Genomic DNA, 20,493 nt, shown 5'->3' on the forward strand with positions numbered 1-20,493 from the left:
CTTTGAATTCCAGAGGAAACACTAAATGCAGACAGATTTATTTTGGGAAAACTCTTCACATTTATGCTTTTAAGAAGCAAGTATAAAGTTGCAGCCGGTGTCAGATGAGACATTTACGGTCTCCTGGCAGATTTTATTTTCACTTTGCTTAATATTGTACTTTGTGTGAAGAGAGCGAATGCTGTTCCTGGTAATTTGCTGGCTTGCTGGAATTTAAACCTTCCAGCAGCAAAGTGCTTCTGTTTGCTTTGTGTTTGTAAAAGTGACTGTGTTTGGTCAGGCAAATTATAAAAACAAGCGGATAACAAGGGTTAGCAGGCGTGATAAGCCGTAATATCTTGTAAACTGGCAGCAGGGATAGTTTAAGCCGGTCTTATGCTAATATTACTACAAGTGACTGTGAGCAACAGAGAAATACAAACATCTTCAAACGTGCTTAAACCTACAAATAAACATATGACCAAACATGAGCAGCAAAACCCACAGAATCACCACATGACATTTAAACCTGGAACTTTACAGCTACTGTTGAAGCCTAGTTAAATTATACATTCATTTGCTCGTCAGTATCCTGTTTTGAAATGGACTTTTCCAAAGAAGTCTAAATTATTTCACCATTGCAGCTTGTAGGCACAGAGTATTCCCTTACATTTCCCTTACTTTTCCGCTTTGTCCGAACAGAGCCAAGAATCTTTTCAAGGTCCCTCCAGTGTCTGACAGCACACGCTACCATTATCCCAGTTAATTATAAACCATTTCGTCTCTGTTAGAAGTCAGAATCAAAGGAAATAACATCTCTAGAGCACTGTTCTATTAAATAATTTCTTGCACTTGTCATATATACAAGTAGACGACTTTGTAATATTACATTTGTCATGTCCTACAGTGCAATTAAAATCAAATGTAGATTGCTGTTCCCTTTTCTGGGCTTCAAATAATAGCACACAATGTTACCAGTATGGATCTGGCTTTTTATATACTATTTTCATGCTCACCTTAATGGCATAGAAATCATTTTATAAAACTGTAATACATGCATGCATGTGACTTTGTTGTAAAATATACAGTTTTTCTTTAACTCTGACAAGAACTGGCAGAAAACTGCCAGTGTGAGTTTTCCTAGCTGGACGTTTTTAGGGCTGCCAACAAATAAATGGCTACCTTGCCTAAGGCCAACTTCTTTGGCATTAGCAGCAATAAAAACATATGCAGCCACTGTTAATTAAGCGCAGATACGCTACACCTGCCGTCTTCCCTCACTCTTCTCTTTACTGGGTTCAGTTTCTTTATTAGGTGTTTGTCAGACTTCATAGACAGAGCATGTCTCACGAAATGTGAAACTGATAGTGTTATATTACCCTATCAGTATACAAGAGCTTTCACAGACGCAAACAATGCGGTGAATTCATTTAGAAAGGTTTTCTCCCTGTTATCATCATTTAAAAGGCCACATCTGATCATCAGCCTTTTTAAAATTACTGGCAATGGCATTTACCTAGTTTCATCTGCAGTTTTACAAGACATTTACATTTAGTCATACTTTCACTTGCATTGGCGACTGAGCAAATTGTTCAAACCCTTCGTATCTATCTATCTATCTATCTATCTATCTATCTATCTATCTATCTATCTATCTATCTATCTATCTATCTATCTATCTATCTATCTATCTATCTATCTATCTATCTATCTATCTATCTAGTTTTTGTGACAGTGTCCTAGGTCTAACTGCACATCCCCCCACCCCACCCTTTTTTTTTTCCCTTTATCCTCCCTTTTTGTTTAATTGAATGTTGCATGCTTTTGGAGCAGTTCTAAAATATATAATGAGGTCATTTGCATTAGACGGCAGATTGGGTGACCTTTGCTTTTGCCAATAATTACTGTAAAACCCATCTCTGTCTGTCATCACCAAGGATGTGGCAGGGACCTCTCTGTGCTCACGAAAGGTTAGCTGGAGGCTTGCGTCTGGACTTATGAAAAAGCCTGAGGAAAATGTCATTAGAGCAACGGAAAAGACACTCAGAATTAACAATTGGAAATTCAATCAGGATGGATTTAAGGATGGTGTGTGTGTGTGTGTGTGCGTGTGCGTGTGTATGCGTGTCTATATGTGCGCCTGTGTTTGTGTGCATGCGTAAGATATGTCCCAGGAAAACTTGTGTTTCCCTTTCCTTATTGAGACTACAGAATGTGATAAGAAGGGCACCCTGGGGGAGACTTCTGTTAGCTCCACAGGCCGCTTTGACTTTGCTAGCACCAAGCAAATTAACAACACACACTAAACAATCAAGCTGTAAAAGTTCCTGCGGTATTGACAAACATGATAAAATTCTGCCTCCAGTATTTTGCTGGCCTTTGGCAGTTATGTAATACTTTAATCAAAATACAGTATTTTTTTTAGAATCACTTTTTTTTTTATTTTTCACTTTGATGAATTTTTGTTACAGTGCATGATGTTTATTTGCATGCGCTTAATGGTTGTCATTGTGCAGTGAAACGTGACTGTATTTACAATGTGCAAACTCCCTTTCCCATCGATATCTTGGCTCAAGTCAAAATAGACCTTTTATTCAACGATCATTCTCAGTCGGCGGAGATGATATATATATTACATTTTACATCGTTCAGGCAAAATGAATTCACGCTGCAGTCCCGATCAGCACTCAGTGTTTAAAAGCAGCATGCTTGAGCTTGTTCAGCTCAATGTAAACTAATACTGTAAAAAGAGAAAAAAAATTAAGGGGGCAGAGCAGAGCACTAACATCAGAGGCTCTGTTTTGTGCTCTTGGTTCTAGTCACAGCGGCGCGTCACGTTTCACCTGCCGGATGGCTCCCAGGAGAGCTGCAGTGACAGCGGTCTGGGGGACCACGAGCCTGTAGGCAGTGGCTCCCTCCTCACACAACCTCTCCCTCTGGTGCAGGCGCAGGACGACTTCTACGAGCAGGCCTCCCCTGATAAGAGGACTGAAGCTGATGGAAACTCCGATCCCAACTCTGGTAAGTTATAATATATTCCATGATTGCCATTTCTTTTTTTTATTACACATGCATATTTCTTTATTTAACTCTGAATTTACCATCATTCTCTCTTTTGCAAACTGTGTGAGCTTAAAGCACTCTTGTTGACTTTGTTAAATAGCTGCAAAATATTCACTTTGACTCAATTTGGTGGATATTGTGTGCATAGCAATGGTGTCTTCGCTTTCAAATCCAATCTGATTTTATTCATTTCTCTACTTATTGTATGCAAGATGGTGAAATCAGAACATTCATTGTCAACAGGTTGAAGAAAATGAAAACATTTCATATCTCACTTTGAGGGATGACTAAAACCTCTTGAAAAGAGATAATAAATGTTCATGAAAAACAACATCTGTCTCCATAATGGACTCAACACACAAAAAATCATTTAATTTAGAGTTATTTGATTGCTCAAGTAGGTTTCTAGTGGATACATGAGCGGGTCATTCATTTCTCAGTTAATCATCCAGACTTGTTCATTCCTCCCAGGAGCAAACCTGGGCCTCCCATAGGCTCCTCACCTATTTGTGAAACTCATTTGATTTATTTAGAGATGATTTCCCAGTTGGAAGTCTTGTTCTCAGCTGAAGATGTTAACTTCCCACTATTTCTGGTGGGAATGTACATCTCCGACCCAGTTTTCTCATTTTATCATTAAGAGGTGAGGTGTGCACAAAGATCAAGCGCGTCGCCTCAAGGTCGATGCCAGCTTGCCTGCTGAGGGTGGAGCAACTAGCACCACATAAATACAAGTGCTGTGAGTAAACTGTGGGTGCATATGATTTAAAACAGACTCTAACTTAGCAGATGCACTCACAGTTGGCAAATGTATTCAATAAGCTTTTTGTAGGCCCACCCACTCACTATCTTCAGAAACAGCCCATTCTCATTCCCAGAGACTTTAAGTGCTGCTATTTTGTCGGAGTTGCTGGCATCTCTGAGATGGGCACAAGTGTCCTTTGGAGTTTGTGCCGCATTACACCAGCCATGGCAATATCTGATGTTGGAGGAGTGGTGAAGGCATAGCTTAGATTCCTCTCTTGTGGGGGACCATTGTTTTTTTCACACTTTCTAGTGTTAATTTTTTCGAGTTAATTCATTTTAATTCAATATTTTGCTTTTTTTAAACTTACTGTTTGGTTAAGTTTATGCACCAGAACAGCTTGTTTAGTGGTTAAAGCGTGATTTGGATTAAAGCACAGTCTTTCCAAAAAAAAGAAGAAAAAAAAAAAAAAAAAAAGTGGAGCTGCACAATCACATACAGTTGTAACACAGCTAAGTGCCTGGGGTATTTGCTGCAAAAGCTCATTTGAATTTGATTCATAGGAAGCATCTTCCTTTTCTCTTTTCGTGAGAATGTATCATCATATGTTTCAGACAGAGCATCGGAATAGTTAAAATGGAAATCTATTGTTACCTGTGTTTTGTTCTGTTCTGTTTTGTTTTGTTTTTTTTAATTTAAAGCAGCTAGTGGGGAAACATTGCTATATTTTAGAGAAAAGTCATCTTGTACTCTGTGAAATTCACTAACTTGCTGTGATGGCAGCCAAAATAACCACGGGTGATGTAAAGTGATTAAGTACCAAGTTACACTAACCTGGACTTTGAGTCAAGCAACTAGGAGAAATGGAGTGGAGTGACATGTTATTGACATACAAGAGGATTACCAATATAAAATTACAGTCTAGAATAACCAATAGCAATAATCCATCATATCAGCTACAAAGCACTGGGTTATGACCAAATCGATTTGTTGGTGGACGGGTTATTAGGTTATCAGGAGTCAACGACAGCTTTAAAAGAACTTAGCAGGTCAAGATCTTAACCAAGTGGCTTGGTTAGCAGATCTCAATCAGCCAAACTATTTATAAAACCCAAATTCATGTTTTCTTTACAGTAGGAGAATTTTAATGAAAGTATTTCAATTAATATATTTGTGAGATGGAAATGAACAATTAGACAACATACTCAGTGGCCCAACAGAGTTATACTTCATTCAAAGCACAAGAGAAATTCTGTAGTAACATCAGTGTCAGGTAAACGTTAACGAATTCATTGGAATTTCAAATGTACAGACAGGCAATTAGAGGCAAAAAGAATTTACAGTGTTGCAATATATGAATGTTGGATTTTCAAGTATGAAAATACTCCACATTTATGCTGTATGCTGTAGGTCAGACATGTATGCTGTATGTTTAACTGGCATTTAACCCGTAAAGCAGTTGAATAATGAGCTGTACACATGTTCAACGTGTTCCTTCCAGCTCTCAAGAAATGCAAATAAACATTTGCTTATGGATATGCTTATGCTATTTGGTGTACAGGGGCAGACTATAATTGGATTAGCTTACTGAAGCTTCAACAAATAAAATTTAATAAATAAAGAAAGAAAGAAGTAAAAATCTTATTAAAAATTGTAATAAATAAGATCATATTAAATTTATTATTACAATCTTAGTATTTTACAGGTAAAATACAATGTAAAATATACATTTAAGAAACAGCAGAGGCCTCATACAGGACATTAAAATGTGACTTACTAGCTTAAATATTTGTAGTTTTTTTTAAATATTAGTATAGTTTTTCAGCATAAGGCATCATTTTGGTCCTTAATCAGTGGCCTTCTGTTTTGTTAAGTGTTGTTCGCCTGTCAGCAAACTATTAACAGTGACAGCTGTGGTCTTTGATCATTGACCTGCTTCTTGGCAGGATAATGATTTTATGTCCTGTGCTTGAGCGATACGTTACCTGCTGTGGCACTCTCAAATATGTGAACCCAGTGGACCCGGGTTAACTAGTTTTGAGTAAGTCTCTGACAGACTTAAAAAGCCTCAAACTGTTTTCCTACTAGCTGTACAATATGAGTCATTCTGTTGACAAAGGCAAACAGTATCTGAAAGGTGTTTGACACTTTTATGTTCTAAGCTGAGGTGCAAAGTGTCTTCTAACACAATTGAAAATAACCCCATTCAGTGCAGCATTTTAAATGCCGACCTCGACAGTAGGTGGTCTTTCCATGAGGCTTTGTTCAAGATTTGACAATAATATTACTTGTGCCTTGTTTTCTAAAATGTTAAGATTCTTCAAAAGACCTTCAAGAATCAGAATGACAAAATGACAGGATTTATTAAATTATTACAAGTCTCCAGTTGTCGTTTTGCAGGCAGGATATTGAAACATTTAGTTTCAGAGCATTCGTGTTTCTTCTTTGGTTGCAAGCCTCAGTGGAGGAGATCGGAAACAGATTAGCCTGATTAGTATGTATAAAGGTATGATTTTTTTTAAAACACAGTATCCATGTGTCACATTTTAACTGATTAAATTATTAGTTGGAAAACTCAACACACAGTATAACCTTTGAACATGTCCTCAATTTTGTTCAAAGACATGAACTTACTAACTATCCTTATGTAATGCAGAAAGGTTGAGCCTTATACATAGGCTGTGGCTTTGATCTAAATGATAGAAACATACATACTACAGTGGATCTGATATCTTCCTTTTTTCCTTTTTTTTTTTTTTTTTTTTTATAAATGGACATCATGAAGGCTTTAATGTTTATTATAACTTGGAAGATTTTCCAAAAGCTTCACCACAATGAAAAAACCCCCAAAATATAGACAAAAGAAATCAGCCAAACGTGAAAGTGGAAAGAAAAAAAAAAAAAAAACCAGATGGATGGTAATCAGGGATGCAGCAGTTTCAGTCAACATTATGTTTTTTTGTAAAAAGAGAAAGAAATTTGACAGTAATCTATGAGCCAGAACTACATAAGCAAATGTAGTTGTGTTAAATCCTAAGACCTTGCAGTGCCCTGTTTCCCAGCAATGATTGATTTTAAAGGTTAGGAGGGTTTTCTGGGAGCGCTTTAACAAAAGCTCTGTATTTCCTCAGAACAGCACTTACAAACAAGTCCACATGGAGTTCTGCTAATGCTGCTGAAGAGGAGAACGAATGGATTGAAACTAACTCATCACATTAAATTCTCCATAAAGCAGTTCTAGATATTAAAATATATAAACTATAAGGCATGACACAAATGACACAGTAGAACGAGCATCTTGATTGCAGAGCAGAAACGAAGCCCGTTTCACAGTGAGCAGTGACAGCCTTCAGCCGTTGGCATTTTATAATGTTAGTGGGTGGAAGGAAGTCTCAGAGTAAACTTTGTGAAACCTACTTTGATCGATTTAGCTGCTGCTCAGCTTACCCATATCCACACATTAAATTAACATTACATTACATTGAGATCAGTTGGTAAATGGACAGTCACTGAAAAAAATAACCACCCAACCGAAGCACACAACCATGAAATATTTGGTGAACAAATAATTAAAAAAACAAACAAACAAAAAAACATGATTTTGATGAGACAGTAGATGGAATTATAGAGTATTAAACCTACAGGCAAAACTCATTCAACTCTGATTTAAAGGGGTAGAAACAAAAACAAGTAAACATAAACATAATCTTACCAAAATCCAATACTCTGCACTCCCCCTCATCACAGTGCTTGCAGTCATCATTTAGAAAGCTCTGAAATCTGTGAGATTGATGTCTGCTCAATGCAAATAAAACAGCCCACTCATCCAACAAATGACCTTAAGTGCATTAATAGCTCCCAATAAATGTTACATGATATCATTGTTGCTTTATTTACAATCCTATATCATGTTGTTTGCAGGCTGCAGCTAAATGCTCTCTCAAAAGTCATTGCGTTATTTTAAATAAAACACACTTGGCCCTTTTGGCATATTTTATTAATGAATTATTTGTTTAATTAAGTTTGATAGAATACACTTGATCTGTGTACTGACCCACAACAAGCGAGTAATTGTAAAAAATAATAATTTTCTCTACATTTTAAAATTCAACCTGAAAAACTTTGTCTTTGCTTCATGTTGTTCAGCTCTATTGTAATTAAGAATTTTGTACTCCCGATCAGACTCTTTACAAAGAGCTCAGCACGTTCATCCAGTTACTGTTGTTTTGAATTGAGACTCTGGAGGTAGACTAGCAGAAACGGGTGATCCTGAGGGAGTTTTTAACTGATGGAGAAGTTTTAATTGTTAGGTTGCGCAAACTGTTTTTAATGCATCTGCCATCCAGAATTTACACTGTTCTAGAAACAGTCGGATAATTAAACGTTTGAATTGCACATAAGTGCAGAGGTTCTTTATGGTTATTATTGCCTTAGTCTTAGACTTAAATTTAACCAGTGGATGTGTAATGTGTAATTATGGCTTGATAGTATGCATTACCACAGAAATTATTGCAGACAGAAAAAATACCTGCTGCCTTTTGATGGCTGCAAAGGGCAAAGGAAAAGCTGTCAGTGTAGGCTCCTAAATCTCGTGGATTATTGAGCTGGTAAGAATTGTTCATTAATCTCTATTCTGTCTGCCTGGAAATAATGCCATATCACATCAGCTATTTAAAAATAGAATGAGAGTGGAATGCAAGTGAAAAATATGCAGCACATATTTTAAAGGGATTGTGTGATTTCAAAGAGGTTTACATACAGTGATCAAAATATTATGGAACACGAGTACCATAAATTTGGCTGTAAGAAGGAAAATGATGGGCAAATATTCTTTGGCTTCAAGATTGCAATCCACCGCTGGACTGGCATCTCCATGGCCTATACCGAGGCATTCCTCCTACTGTGGCCAACTGTAGTGCATGAAGAGTCAGCAAGATGTGAATCTGTTGCAATTTAGGAAATAACCTCAGCACACCCTAGGGAAATACCAGTTTGTACAGGGACACTGTGTTCTGCGTCAGGGCTGGCAAAGTTCAGAGTTAAAATACAAGTTGCATGTGCACTGAAAACACTGATTCTTTCTATGAGAGAGTTTCTAAGAGTGTCTAAAAAAGTGTTTTGGAAGTGCACTAAAAAACGCCAGAGATTTGCAAGATAGGTTTAATATTTTACCTTAATGTGCATTTAGGTAATAGAGCCCAAGAGCACCTCTAATGTTCATGTTTCATCATAGTTTATATTTTAAAGAATGAGCTTTATTGAGTAAAAATATTGACCTGAAATTAAAGTTTCTATCTTTATTAGGTTACACCAATGAAAACTAATGCAATAAATGATAGGGAGGGAAGAAATGGTCTTCATGTCCCTGTGCAATTATAGACTAATATCATTCTCAACAGCTCCTTCAAAACAAACTCACAGTAAAACAAATACATGACCAATTCACATATACACCAAAGAATGCATATTGTGGGCTAAAGGCACGTCTATCAATTGCAGTAATCAGATGTGTATAAAAAGCTGATTTCATTACGAGGCTTTTGAGGTCTTCCACATTGGATGTGCATGGATGAGAGTCCCGAGACTGCAAAGAAGCTGAAATAATACATGACTGGAGAGTGCCCAGAATAAACAGAGAAACGAGTGGGGTGAGCTAGATTAACCAACCATTATTGACTAAAGTGCTACATAAATTATTTAAAAACATTGGAGACAAGAAATATAGAGCAGGAAGACAAAAAATATCACTTGCACAATCACGCCTACAGAAATGCACACACACACAAAGTGAAAGGCCAATAGATATAGACTGTGAGATGAAATCTGAATGAAGCTGTTGGAGTGTGTGGAACCGATGTAATGAGAGAGGTTGTTTTTCTGCTCTAGCAACAATCCTGAGCTTAAAATATGGACAATGAACCAGCCAAGAGTTGCATGCCTGATGACCTCAGCGTTCTACAGAACAAATAGGATCAAAACAAACATAAATGTAAGAAATAAGTCTCATAAACAGAATTTTGAAGTAGTTTCTGATTTGTCTTAGGACAAGCCAACAGTGTGAGTGATGAGATTGTGTTGTGCCAGTTGGGCACTCTACCTGACATTAACATCAGAGTATTTTCCTGTGACAGTAAATCCAAGTGTAAATAATTTCTTTTAAGACACAAGCCAGCAGAGAAACACATACATACAAATATTTAATGCACAGTTACCCTAAAAAAATCACATCTGTGCATTTAAAAATCACATCAGATAATGCCACTATGTACAAAACACACTGTAGTTTATAGATTTTATTTATTTATTTTTTTTTAAATCCATATTAGTTAGCAAAAACTTGAGATCATACTGCAACGGCCCTGGATTATCAGATCATGCCCATCTTCTGAACCCTGCTTTCATTTTGATATTGTACATCTCACACACCATATGGGGAGTTACAAATAGAAAAGAATCATAAAAGAATGTGGAATATGGGTGTACAATGATAACACGCAAACACAGACAGATTCACAAGCTCAAAACAATAGCAGGCACACTGTTTTGCTGGTAATTGCATTAGTGACAGCAGTTTTGTGTGGCTGTGCAATGACTTATACTAAATAGAGTAGTTCTGAGAAGCAAAAGTGGGGCCATATAGTTTAGTAGAGCACGCTAGCACGCTCACAAGGGCAGCTTGATCTGACCATGCACAGTGTGGCTATGAGTCCTCTAAAAACATGACTTTGCTTTTTATTTATTTATTTATTTTTTAAATCTGTAGTTCAATAAAAAAAATTTTCAATAAAATTTTTAAATAAAAATTTTTTTAAATCTCATTTTGCTTCTGATGGATAAAGACAAATCTATGGTCTTAATTGCTCATTCAATTCAGGTCAGGGAGCCTATCCCTGCTGTTATAGGGCAACCATGGACAAGTTGCTAATCTATTGCAGGGCTAACACATATACACAGACAACAATTCTATGGCCAATTTATAATCACCAATTAACCTATCCTAATTAAAATTAAATGGAAGAAATTCAACATCATAGGTTGCTTTATTCTAGGAACCTATGATACTAGAATAAACCTTTATTCTGCCTTAGTGGCACTGGAGTGCTCCATAAAACTTGACAAAAAAAAAAAGGGTGCGGGGGGTCCCTCATCAGTGTGCTGAATTTCAAACCTTTTAATTATTCAGTTTGAGAGACTACCTATCAGTCAATCATTCAATCAATAAAAGAACAAACATTTAGAAACACTGTGTTCCTCTGTACATTTGCTTCTTGGCTTCAGCAATTAAAATAAGCCTGGTGAATAAAACATTTTTTATCAGTTATATGCTTCAAATATAGGCTCTACCCACAATCTAAACAGCTGTTTAGAACCATGTTGAAATTCATGAGCTGTGGTAGAGCAATTATCACCATCAGTGACAATATAATTAAAGGGGGAGGAAAACATTTTTTTCAATAATACATAAATATGCAGTATGTAATACATCAATGTTAATTGTTAAAAGTTGGGAAATTGCAGCATATTAGGTAAGAAAGCGATACAAGTATGAATCTTAGTTTTTTTTTAACATGGTTAAACAAGTGAACAAGCTAAGTAACATGTCTGACTTGAAATGAAGAATATTCATTTAGCAGCTGACAACATGCTCACAAAAGCAAGAACTGTGTGCAGTGGGTTTAGTGAATTGAATGACTCGGCGTGGTGAAACAACACTGAGTATAGCAGGATTTGTCGTAGAGAATCAGTTTAGGATTCTGAGAAATCAGTGTCATTTTTCCCTCATGACCGGTGGTTGCCAAAGGGCTGTGGATCAGTCTCTAGGCACGTGTGACTCTGGCCTTATTCGCTTGATCCTATATCGTCACATGTCCAAAATGGTGGACAAGTTAACGTCACATAATTAGTGGTCACATGTCTGCAAAACCTCAGAAGTACATGTTCTTGGGATTACAGCAAGCAAACCATACTATGTGCTTTTCCTACTGCAGCAAGTTCAGGTCAGTTCAATTCAGTTTTATGTATATAGCACCAAACCACAACAACAGTCACCTCAAGTGATCATTGTATTCACAAAATAACAAATAAGACCCTAGTCCACACCCTTGTTAACACTGTCAACTTATAGCAAGAAGGTCCTGAATTTGAAGCCAGTCTGGGGCCTTTCTGTGGGAAGTTTGCATGTTCTCGTCTCTGTCTGTGTGTGTTTTCTCTGGGTACTTCAGCTTCCTCCTGTCCAAAGACATGCATGGAGTTAACTGATGATTCTAAATTGACCGCAGATGTGAAAGAGAGGGTGAAGAGCTGTCTGTCACTGTGTTAGTCCTGTGACAGACTGGCAACCTATCCGAGGTGTACCCTCCCCCTCTGACATCTGGAATAGGCTCCAGCCCCTCCTGCAACCTTAAATTGAAGAAAGTGGATGGATGGATTTCATAGGGAGAAATGCATCCACATATTTGTTGTATGGTTGGCCCTCAGCTGAACTGTGTATTTGAAATGTTTGAAGATGAGTGATCTTAACAGGAACATGCTCCACCAGAAAAGGTGTTTGTACTGTTTATGCATAAGAACACAATGAGGTGACGTGATCCACAGAAGAAGCACATAAGGAGGAGGATTAAGTGGGTAAGGAGCTTGCTGAAACACCACAATGTGAATAGGAAAGGGTAGCTGTTAAGGGGCTTGTTGGAGAGGGGGAAAAAAATGCTCAAATGCAACACTGTTATGTCCTCTACCATGAAAATTGAACCACTTTAGCCATTAGTCACTGATGGACAGGAAATGGTGAATAACTCCTTTGTTGAAGTATCCTGCTCCATTCCATTCCACGCTGCTTTGTCTGAAACATCAAAGCACCTTTTCAAACCCTAACTCTGGCAAGTGTCAGTACCCCTAAATTTGACTCTTAATTTGGAGAGAGGAAAATATTTCATTAAATATTTTAATATTTAATTAAATCACCCTGTGACAGGCTGGCGACCTGCCCAGGGTGCACCCTGTCTCTCGCCCTGTGGCAGCTGGGATAGGCTGCAGCCTCCCATGCGACCCTGAATTTGATAAGCGGGAGAAAATGTATAGATGGATTTCATTAAATATTACTTTAATTAAATACTTTAATACTGTGAAATATCACAATTCCATTTTGTTAATCACCACCACATGTCAGGCCATTGCGACTAGGTAATATCATTTTGTTTAATTTTGTTAGCTTTTTTTTGTCAGTGTGTTGACTATTTAGTTAGCCAATATGGCACAGCCCCATGTTTTATATTTCTAGTGCATATTATATTTCCGAGGTATCCTAATTGTCTCTACTGCAGAAATGACTGACAGATTCTATACTGCATTTTACTTTGGTGCCACCAAGCAGGTCATCATTATATTAATTCCTTACACAAAAACAGAACTGATTTACTTTGAATTTATTGTATGTTCCTTTTCTACTGCTTTAAGGTAGCTTGGCAGTGGAAAATAGCTTGGTAATATACAGAAACTACAAGTGAAGGGCTAGGCAATTGAATTTTAACGTGCTCTGGCACTCAATGTATTAGAACTGGAAGCAAAATATACTACTACAAAGTCAGCATCAAACTAAAAAACTCATGGGTTACAAGAATACTGTACCTCTGCTGTACCACACACAGAGACACAACACACAGCTGCTTTGTTAGGTACACCTGTTCAACTGCTCATTAATGCAAATTTCTAATCAGTCAATTACATGGCAGCAAGTCAATGAATTTAGGCATGTAGATAGACAAGATGACAGACTGGGGAAGAAAGGTGATTTAAGGGGCTTTGAACATGGTATGGTTGCTAGTGCCAGATGGGCTGGACTGAGTATATCTGAAACTGCTGATCTACTGGGATTTTCCCACACAACCATCTCTAGAGTTTACCAGGACTGAGCCGATAAAGAGAAAATATCCAGTGAGCGGCAGTTCTCTGGATGAAAATGTGTTGTTGATGCCCGAGGTCAGAGGACACTAGCCAGACTGCTTTGAGATGATAGGAAAGCAACAGTGACTCAAATAGCCACTTGTAACAACTAAGGTATGCAGATGATCTTGAACGCACAACACATCAAACCTTAAAGCAGATGGGCTACAGCAGCAGAAGACCACACTGGGTGCCACTCCTGTCTGCTAAGAACAGGAAAGTGAGGTTACACTTCACACGGGCTCACCAAACGTGGGCAATAGAAGATTGGAAAAACATTGTCTGGTCTGATGAGTGTTGATTTCTGCTGCCACATTCAGATGCCAGGGTCAGAGTTTGGCATAAACAATATGAAAGCATGGATCCATCAAGCCTTGTGTCTGTGGTTTAGGATTGCGGTGGTGGTGTAATGATGTGGGGGAGATTTCCTTGTTCCACTTTTGGGTGCCTTAGTACCAACTGAGCATCATTTAAACACCACAGCCTACCTGAATATTGTTCATGACCATGTTCATCAATTTATGACCACAGTGTACCCATCTTGTGATGGCTGCTCACAGCAGGATAACATGCCATGTCACAAAGTACACTGTACTCAAATGGCCTCCATAGTCACCAGATCTCAAGCCAATGGAGCACCTCTGGGATGTGGTGGAATGGGAGATTCTCATCATGGATGTGAAGCAGACAAATCTGCAGCAACGGTGTGATGATCTAATTCAGTATGGATTTTAATCTCTGGGGAATTCTTTCAGCATTTTGTTGAATCTGTACCCTGGAGTCTGACCTGGTATTAGTAAGGTGTACCTAATAAAGTGCCTGATGAGTTTATGTAGCTTTACATTCAGGACTATGTGTTAATCAGAAGTAAAATACTGATATATATATATATATATTAACACATTAAACAGAAGACAGGGATAGTTAATGGAAAAAATGTAGCTTGGTAGTGGTGGACCCTCCACATTTTGGTTTTTAGAACTGAAGAAGTGAAACACCTTCAAAAACATAAAGAAGTCCACTCATCTGTTTTCAAGCTCTTAAAACTTTCATGACTTGGATGACTGAGAACCTACAGAGACAACATATGAATGATTGTATTTCCCCTGTTATCAGAGACAAAGTCGATTATGGCTCTTGATGCCATCAGGCATCATGTTGGATTTTAACAAATACTGAGATATTACTAAATAATTTTAACATAGCATGCTAACTATTAAATTTGACACAATACTGATGTAGTTAACTATTCATACATACAAAACCAAGTATTAAATTAATACTTCTTATACAGTAAATATAAGATATAATTAATTAATATAATTTTCTTTTCAAAGTATTTACAGTATGTTTGGAGAGAGGAAGAGAGTTAGGGCATAAAGATAGAAATACCAAAGATCATTATGCATTTTAATTATGATGACTTCTTAGCGCTGGAGTGAAATGTGTTTAAGGCTTTTGAATAAAATATCACTTTGTGCTCCAAAGCAGTGGAAAAGTCTGTCATCTTTTCTTTGTTCGTTTCAGTTCACAGCAACATGATCTACAGTATTATTACAAGTTTCCATGTCGGGCAATTAAATTGATTACCGTCCCACAGTATGGCCTTTTTCTGAGACATTTGAGGTAATGTGAGCGTGTTCTTTTGCAGTTTTATCCTTGGAAATTAGGTATCTTCCATGTTGAGTAATATTCCATTATTTTATATTCTTTCGAATATGGGAATTGAAGGTCATTGGAGTGAAATACTGAGTGCATATGACAAGACCGCAGTTTCTGTCTGCTTTTCTTAAATAGTTATTAATTTTTATTGATGTCCCATCTTCTGACTCTTAGATAAACCAAACAAACAAACAAACAAACAAACAAAATTATACATTCTTGGTGTGGTGGTCTGATAACAAGGACAATTCTTATCAGAAAGGTTGAGTAGAAAGTCCTGGCCTGTTAGAAGGTATAGAGATCTCCTACAGAATATTCCATATGTAATTCTATTTGTGTGTCATTGTTTTATAAACATAATCTGTGTCTCTAAGACAATAGCATTTTCTAACAAAAACTCTTTATTGTGCCATGAAATGAAGGGAAAGTCATGAAATGAATAAATGATCACATGAAAAAAATGGAAAATACACACAGTAACAACACTTGTGTGAACCTCGAGAACATCTTTTAGTGCCCTGAGGCCTCCGCACGTGTTTTGATTGCAACCATAAGACATATGTTGCAAGGATATTGTCAGCTCTATAACTGTCTGACTTTTTTAGTGTTGCACTTTGTTTTCAGATAATGACATAACTCATGACAATATGCATTGAATTTCTAATTTGTATAGTAATTCAGTGCGTCACTACACAAATTAGGAGGATTTTAAAATACCCTCTCGATTGAATAGGAATAATAGCCTGCTCGGTGTATTAGTCTACGGATACACTGAACTCTTTGCCAGCAGCTTTGTTGTTTCTGTAGTACAGATGCTCAGCAATTGACTATCCAGGATGAACAAATAGCAGGCTGTCACTCAGTCTGGCAGCCGTCCGACCACCTCAGTCACAGACAGCCAGTGATGCTATTGAGATGGTTGGATGCCAAAAGCAGTAGATGGCTGTCACAGATCTTCTGACTATATCGCCATACTACAGTGACAGACCTAGAGTACCTATTTGTATATCCTTTAAGTCCATTAAAATGACAAATCAGTGTGGCACTTCCTGAATCATGCAGTTGGATTTTGTCTAGGAAATATCAAGTTTACTTTTGAGTTAGATTTTAAATTGTTAAAAGTCACAAGACAGCCAGTCCCACCCTGGTCATTTCTGTTTTCTCTTGAGGGAAGTTCACAGGGATGATTTATGCATATTCCCCTTAAACCCACTTCTGCCATATATGGGGAAGTGTGCGTTTGTGTGTTCCTAAATCCCATTGTGTGAAGAGGAAGTAGCAGGGTAGAGTAGCTAGGGCCCCTGACCAAGCCTGTGGGTGGGTGGCATGGATTCATAAATCAGGGAGCAGTGTTAATCTCTCTCAGGTATTGGAAAGCCAGCCCTCAGTAAATATGTTGCCCCAGGATACAATGGGGTTTAAAGGATTTCTGTCTCCAAAGAGAAATTAGGCAGGAGCTTCAGAAGTGAGCTAAATGGAAATGCTTGCTGGAGCATACAGAGAGAGCAGGGTGCCGCTGTCAGCTAGTAAACATAGTCTCAGAGTAGCCTCAGTCATTATCATGGCAGTCGGTGCCAACAGCTAGGGTGAGCAGACAGGTGGGCTGATGAAGAGCATCTTCTATGCAGATGATTAGTCATAATAGGGGAGGAGCAAAATCTGAGGTCTGTTGGATTATATACTGCTGGGAACGAGAATTATCTTTTTTATAAGTTAAGTGGCTAATTTCAACAAATTAGTTATACTTATTTTGTGCAGTGGAATTTCTGGAAAAATATTTTGGTCTTATTTTGTCTGATCTAAAGTCCTCTGGTTACATAGCAGTGTGTTCATATTTAATTATTTATACAGATCAACAGGAGTGAAAAACACATATCTTGTTATGAAGCTGCCTGTCGAAGGTGGAATTATATTAGGAACCAAGCATTAACAGGTGGGCAGGAAGGACAGGGGTAGGTGTAAGTAGATAGAGATGAAGTCTGCACCAATCAAAAGTGGCCATAGGAAGGACTGCTGGTAAACCAGCAGAGTGAAGCTCAGTGATGTGCATGGGCAGGGATGGCAGATTGTGTTATTCAGTGTTGAAGAAGAGCTACTGTAGCCCAAACTGCTGACAGCCTTAATTGTTGCAGTGGCAGAAAGGTGACAGTGTCATGATCCTGGGTCTGATTGTGGGTTTTTGGGCCTTGTGGTTGAATTCTTTGTTTAGTGTTATAGTTTTATTTATTGATCTTTATGTTTTTTGAGTATTTTGGAGCAGTGTTTTCAACCACTGTGCCGCGGCACACTAGTGTGCCGTGGGAGGCCGTTAGGTGTGCCGTGGGAAATTATCCAGTTTCACGTAATATGCCACTAGTGTCTGTGTGCTGTAGTAGTGACTGGAGCATAATCATGTAATACTCTTCCATATCACTAGACTAGATAGCAGCAGATAGCGAATTGCACTGTACATAGAGACAAGAGAATTAAGCCGCGTTTCCATACGGAACGACTCGCCGCCGGTCGACTCGACTCGCCGCGATTTGACGGCATCTCCATTAGAATCAGGTACACTTTGCCGGTCCTTTTTCCGTACTCACTCACCCGAGGTTCTAAGCGATCCGAGGCGATACAAAAACACGATGCGGAGTACAGCATGCCACTGATTGGCCAGAGAGTATCGTCACTAGAGAAGGAATGAGAGCGACTCCTTCACCACAATCATTTTTAAAACCCCACAACAAGAAACTGGAGGCACGCAAAGCACCGGTTGAATGCTCAGACCGACAGTTTGCAGCGGTAGTTTTGCAATATGAGAGCCATCTGAAACGCACACACAGCATACATATTATAACCCTATACTGCCGGGCGATCGCCGCTGAAGCACCGTTACCCGCCCCTACTAGCCGAACAGCTGCCTGAGGCGGCTGATCAAAGGAACTTTGAGTTATAACGCGACTGTTTGTCCTATCGGAAAAATTCAGACCTTCACAACCAACATAGGGTATTACTGTGGTGTTATTACGCAAACTATTGCCGTAACTCCGCGAACGGCGGCACTTTTGAAGTACACTGAACCTATTACATGTTCGGGGGTATAGGGTTATAGGTAACAATGATAACCTTCATCCATTAAAACATTGTACGGGGGACTTATACATGATGATGATATTAAACTGGCATTAGCTGTGAGCTTGCCTCTATCTCATGTATTGTTGTGTTGTGTTATTCCTGGTAATAGAATGCTTTTGGACAGAATTAGAGTTTGCTAAACACTGAAGTTTTCTACTATAAGACCACATTGTTGTGGCATTTGTTATGTTCAAGCTGTGTTTTTGAAGTGGACATGTTAAGTGCACTTTTTATTTGAAAAAAGATATATATTATATGATAAAGTTCTTTTTTTGTGTTTATTTGATTCCTATTCAAGACACTTTGATAAGAATGACTATATTGTTAATATAGGCTACAGAGTATCATTTTTTAACATTTTTGGCTGGTGGTGTGCCTCCTGATTTTTTCAATGAAACAAATGTACCTTGGCTCAAAAAAGGTTGAAAAACACTATTTTGGAGACTTATGTCTTCTTATAATTCAGTCCCAGCTTTAGAGTTAATATTTTTTCCTCACTGTCTCCTCTGATCCTTTTGTGTCAGCTCCCCTATGCTAATTTAATTCATGTGTCTGTGTTTCCCAGTTTAGTTATGGTTCTCACTTCCTGTTTAATTTTATAACTCACATAGACACAGAACAGTACAACAATGCTGACCCGTGTCCTCTTCTGGAAACACCTGCAATGGACATGTTAATGTTAGAACTGGACCATAGAGAAATGGAGAAAGATGACCTGCTCTGATGAATCACATCTTTTTCTTAAATCATGTTCTCGATCATTTACTTGAAAAGAAACAGCAGGATGCAGTATGTGAAGGCATGCTGGCGGAGGTGGTGTGATGCTCTGGGCAATGTTCTCGAAGCAGGAAAGCTTGTGTTATGCCATTTGTGGGTTTTACATTGATACATGCTACCTACCTAAACACTCTTGATGACCACATTCAACCCTCCTTGGCAAGTCCAATTCATGATGGCACCGACCCCTTTTAGCAAGATAATGTGCTCTGCCACACTTCAAATATTGTTCAATGGTCTGAGTAACATGGCAAAGAGTTCAAGTTGTTGTACCCACACTAGACATGGCTGAAGTGTACCGTGCCCGAGCCCAATTGTCCTGCCTCCCTGCTCTTCCACTGACTGAGCTTAGCATTCCAGGGCCCAGTATGCATCAGTTTGGCTAAGCATCTCAACTCCTCACATATTCTCTCTCTTTCATGCAAACTCCCACTTTTGAAAAACCCTCTTGCAGAACACAATGATGTTTGAGAACTCGTGCTTTTTTTTTGGCTCAATTTGGGCCATATTGGAAGAGGTGACACACTGTCCTCTCGTCTGCTTTATAAACATATTAATTAATTAAGGCATTTAGACTGAGAGAGCTGTAGGAAGCTTTTCATTCTTGGCCACCATTAGCAAACACACTAACGTGCATAACATGCCTGACTGCAATTGAACCAGACGGCGCAGCACGGTGAGCACCTTTAGCCTCCAAATACCCCTGATCTCGATCTAACTGAGTGTCTACAATATGGAATTCGATTGAAAAGACAGACTGACTTAAAGGATCTGCTTTTAACTTCTTGGTAACAGGATCTCTTTAAAGGTCTTGAGGGTCATGGAAGTCATGGCTTTCATATTGTAGCTGATCAGTGTTTAAGTCCATTTCATTTTAATATTGACTCCTGGCAACTCATTTTTGTTTATTTATTAGTCAAGTTAAAGTGTTTGATCAGGGGTATGCCATTTGTCTTAGCTGAATATAGAAAACAGTGAATGCTTTCAAGAAGCATGAGAATTGTTTGACTTTGTCTGATGTCATATTCACAGTTAAGGGGGTAACTGTTACAAAATGAGAGAATGTAACCATATTATGCTGTTTCAGTTCCCACTGATCTCTTTTTAGGATTACTGAGACATGAGCTTATCACAATATCTCAAAATGCTTTGGGCAAAAGTCAGGATTATCACAACAATAGCCAGTGACATTCAAAAAAAAAAAACTAATTTAGTAA

General features: G+C 38.2%; 1 protein-coding gene across 1 annotated transcript in view; it reads left to right on the forward strand.

The window, feature by feature from the left end:
• pcdh9 (protocadherin 9) overlaps positions 1-20,493 on the forward strand; it is a 207,436-nt gene that overhangs the window by 134,666 nt on the left and 52,277 nt on the right. The window contains exon 4 of the mRNA XM_030725274.1: positions 2,799-3,000. Coding sequence (XP_030581134.1) covers positions 2,799-3,000 — 202 coding nt within the window. The remainder of the gene's footprint in view (positions 1-2,798; positions 3,001-20,493) is intronic.

Source organism: Archocentrus centrarchus, chromosome 3, assembly GCF_007364275.1.
Source record: "Archocentrus centrarchus isolate MPI-CPG fArcCen1 chromosome 3, fArcCen1, whole genome shotgun sequence".
In the NCBI taxonomy this organism is placed as follows: Eukaryota; Metazoa; Chordata; class Actinopteri; order Cichliformes; family Cichlidae; genus Archocentrus; species Archocentrus centrarchus.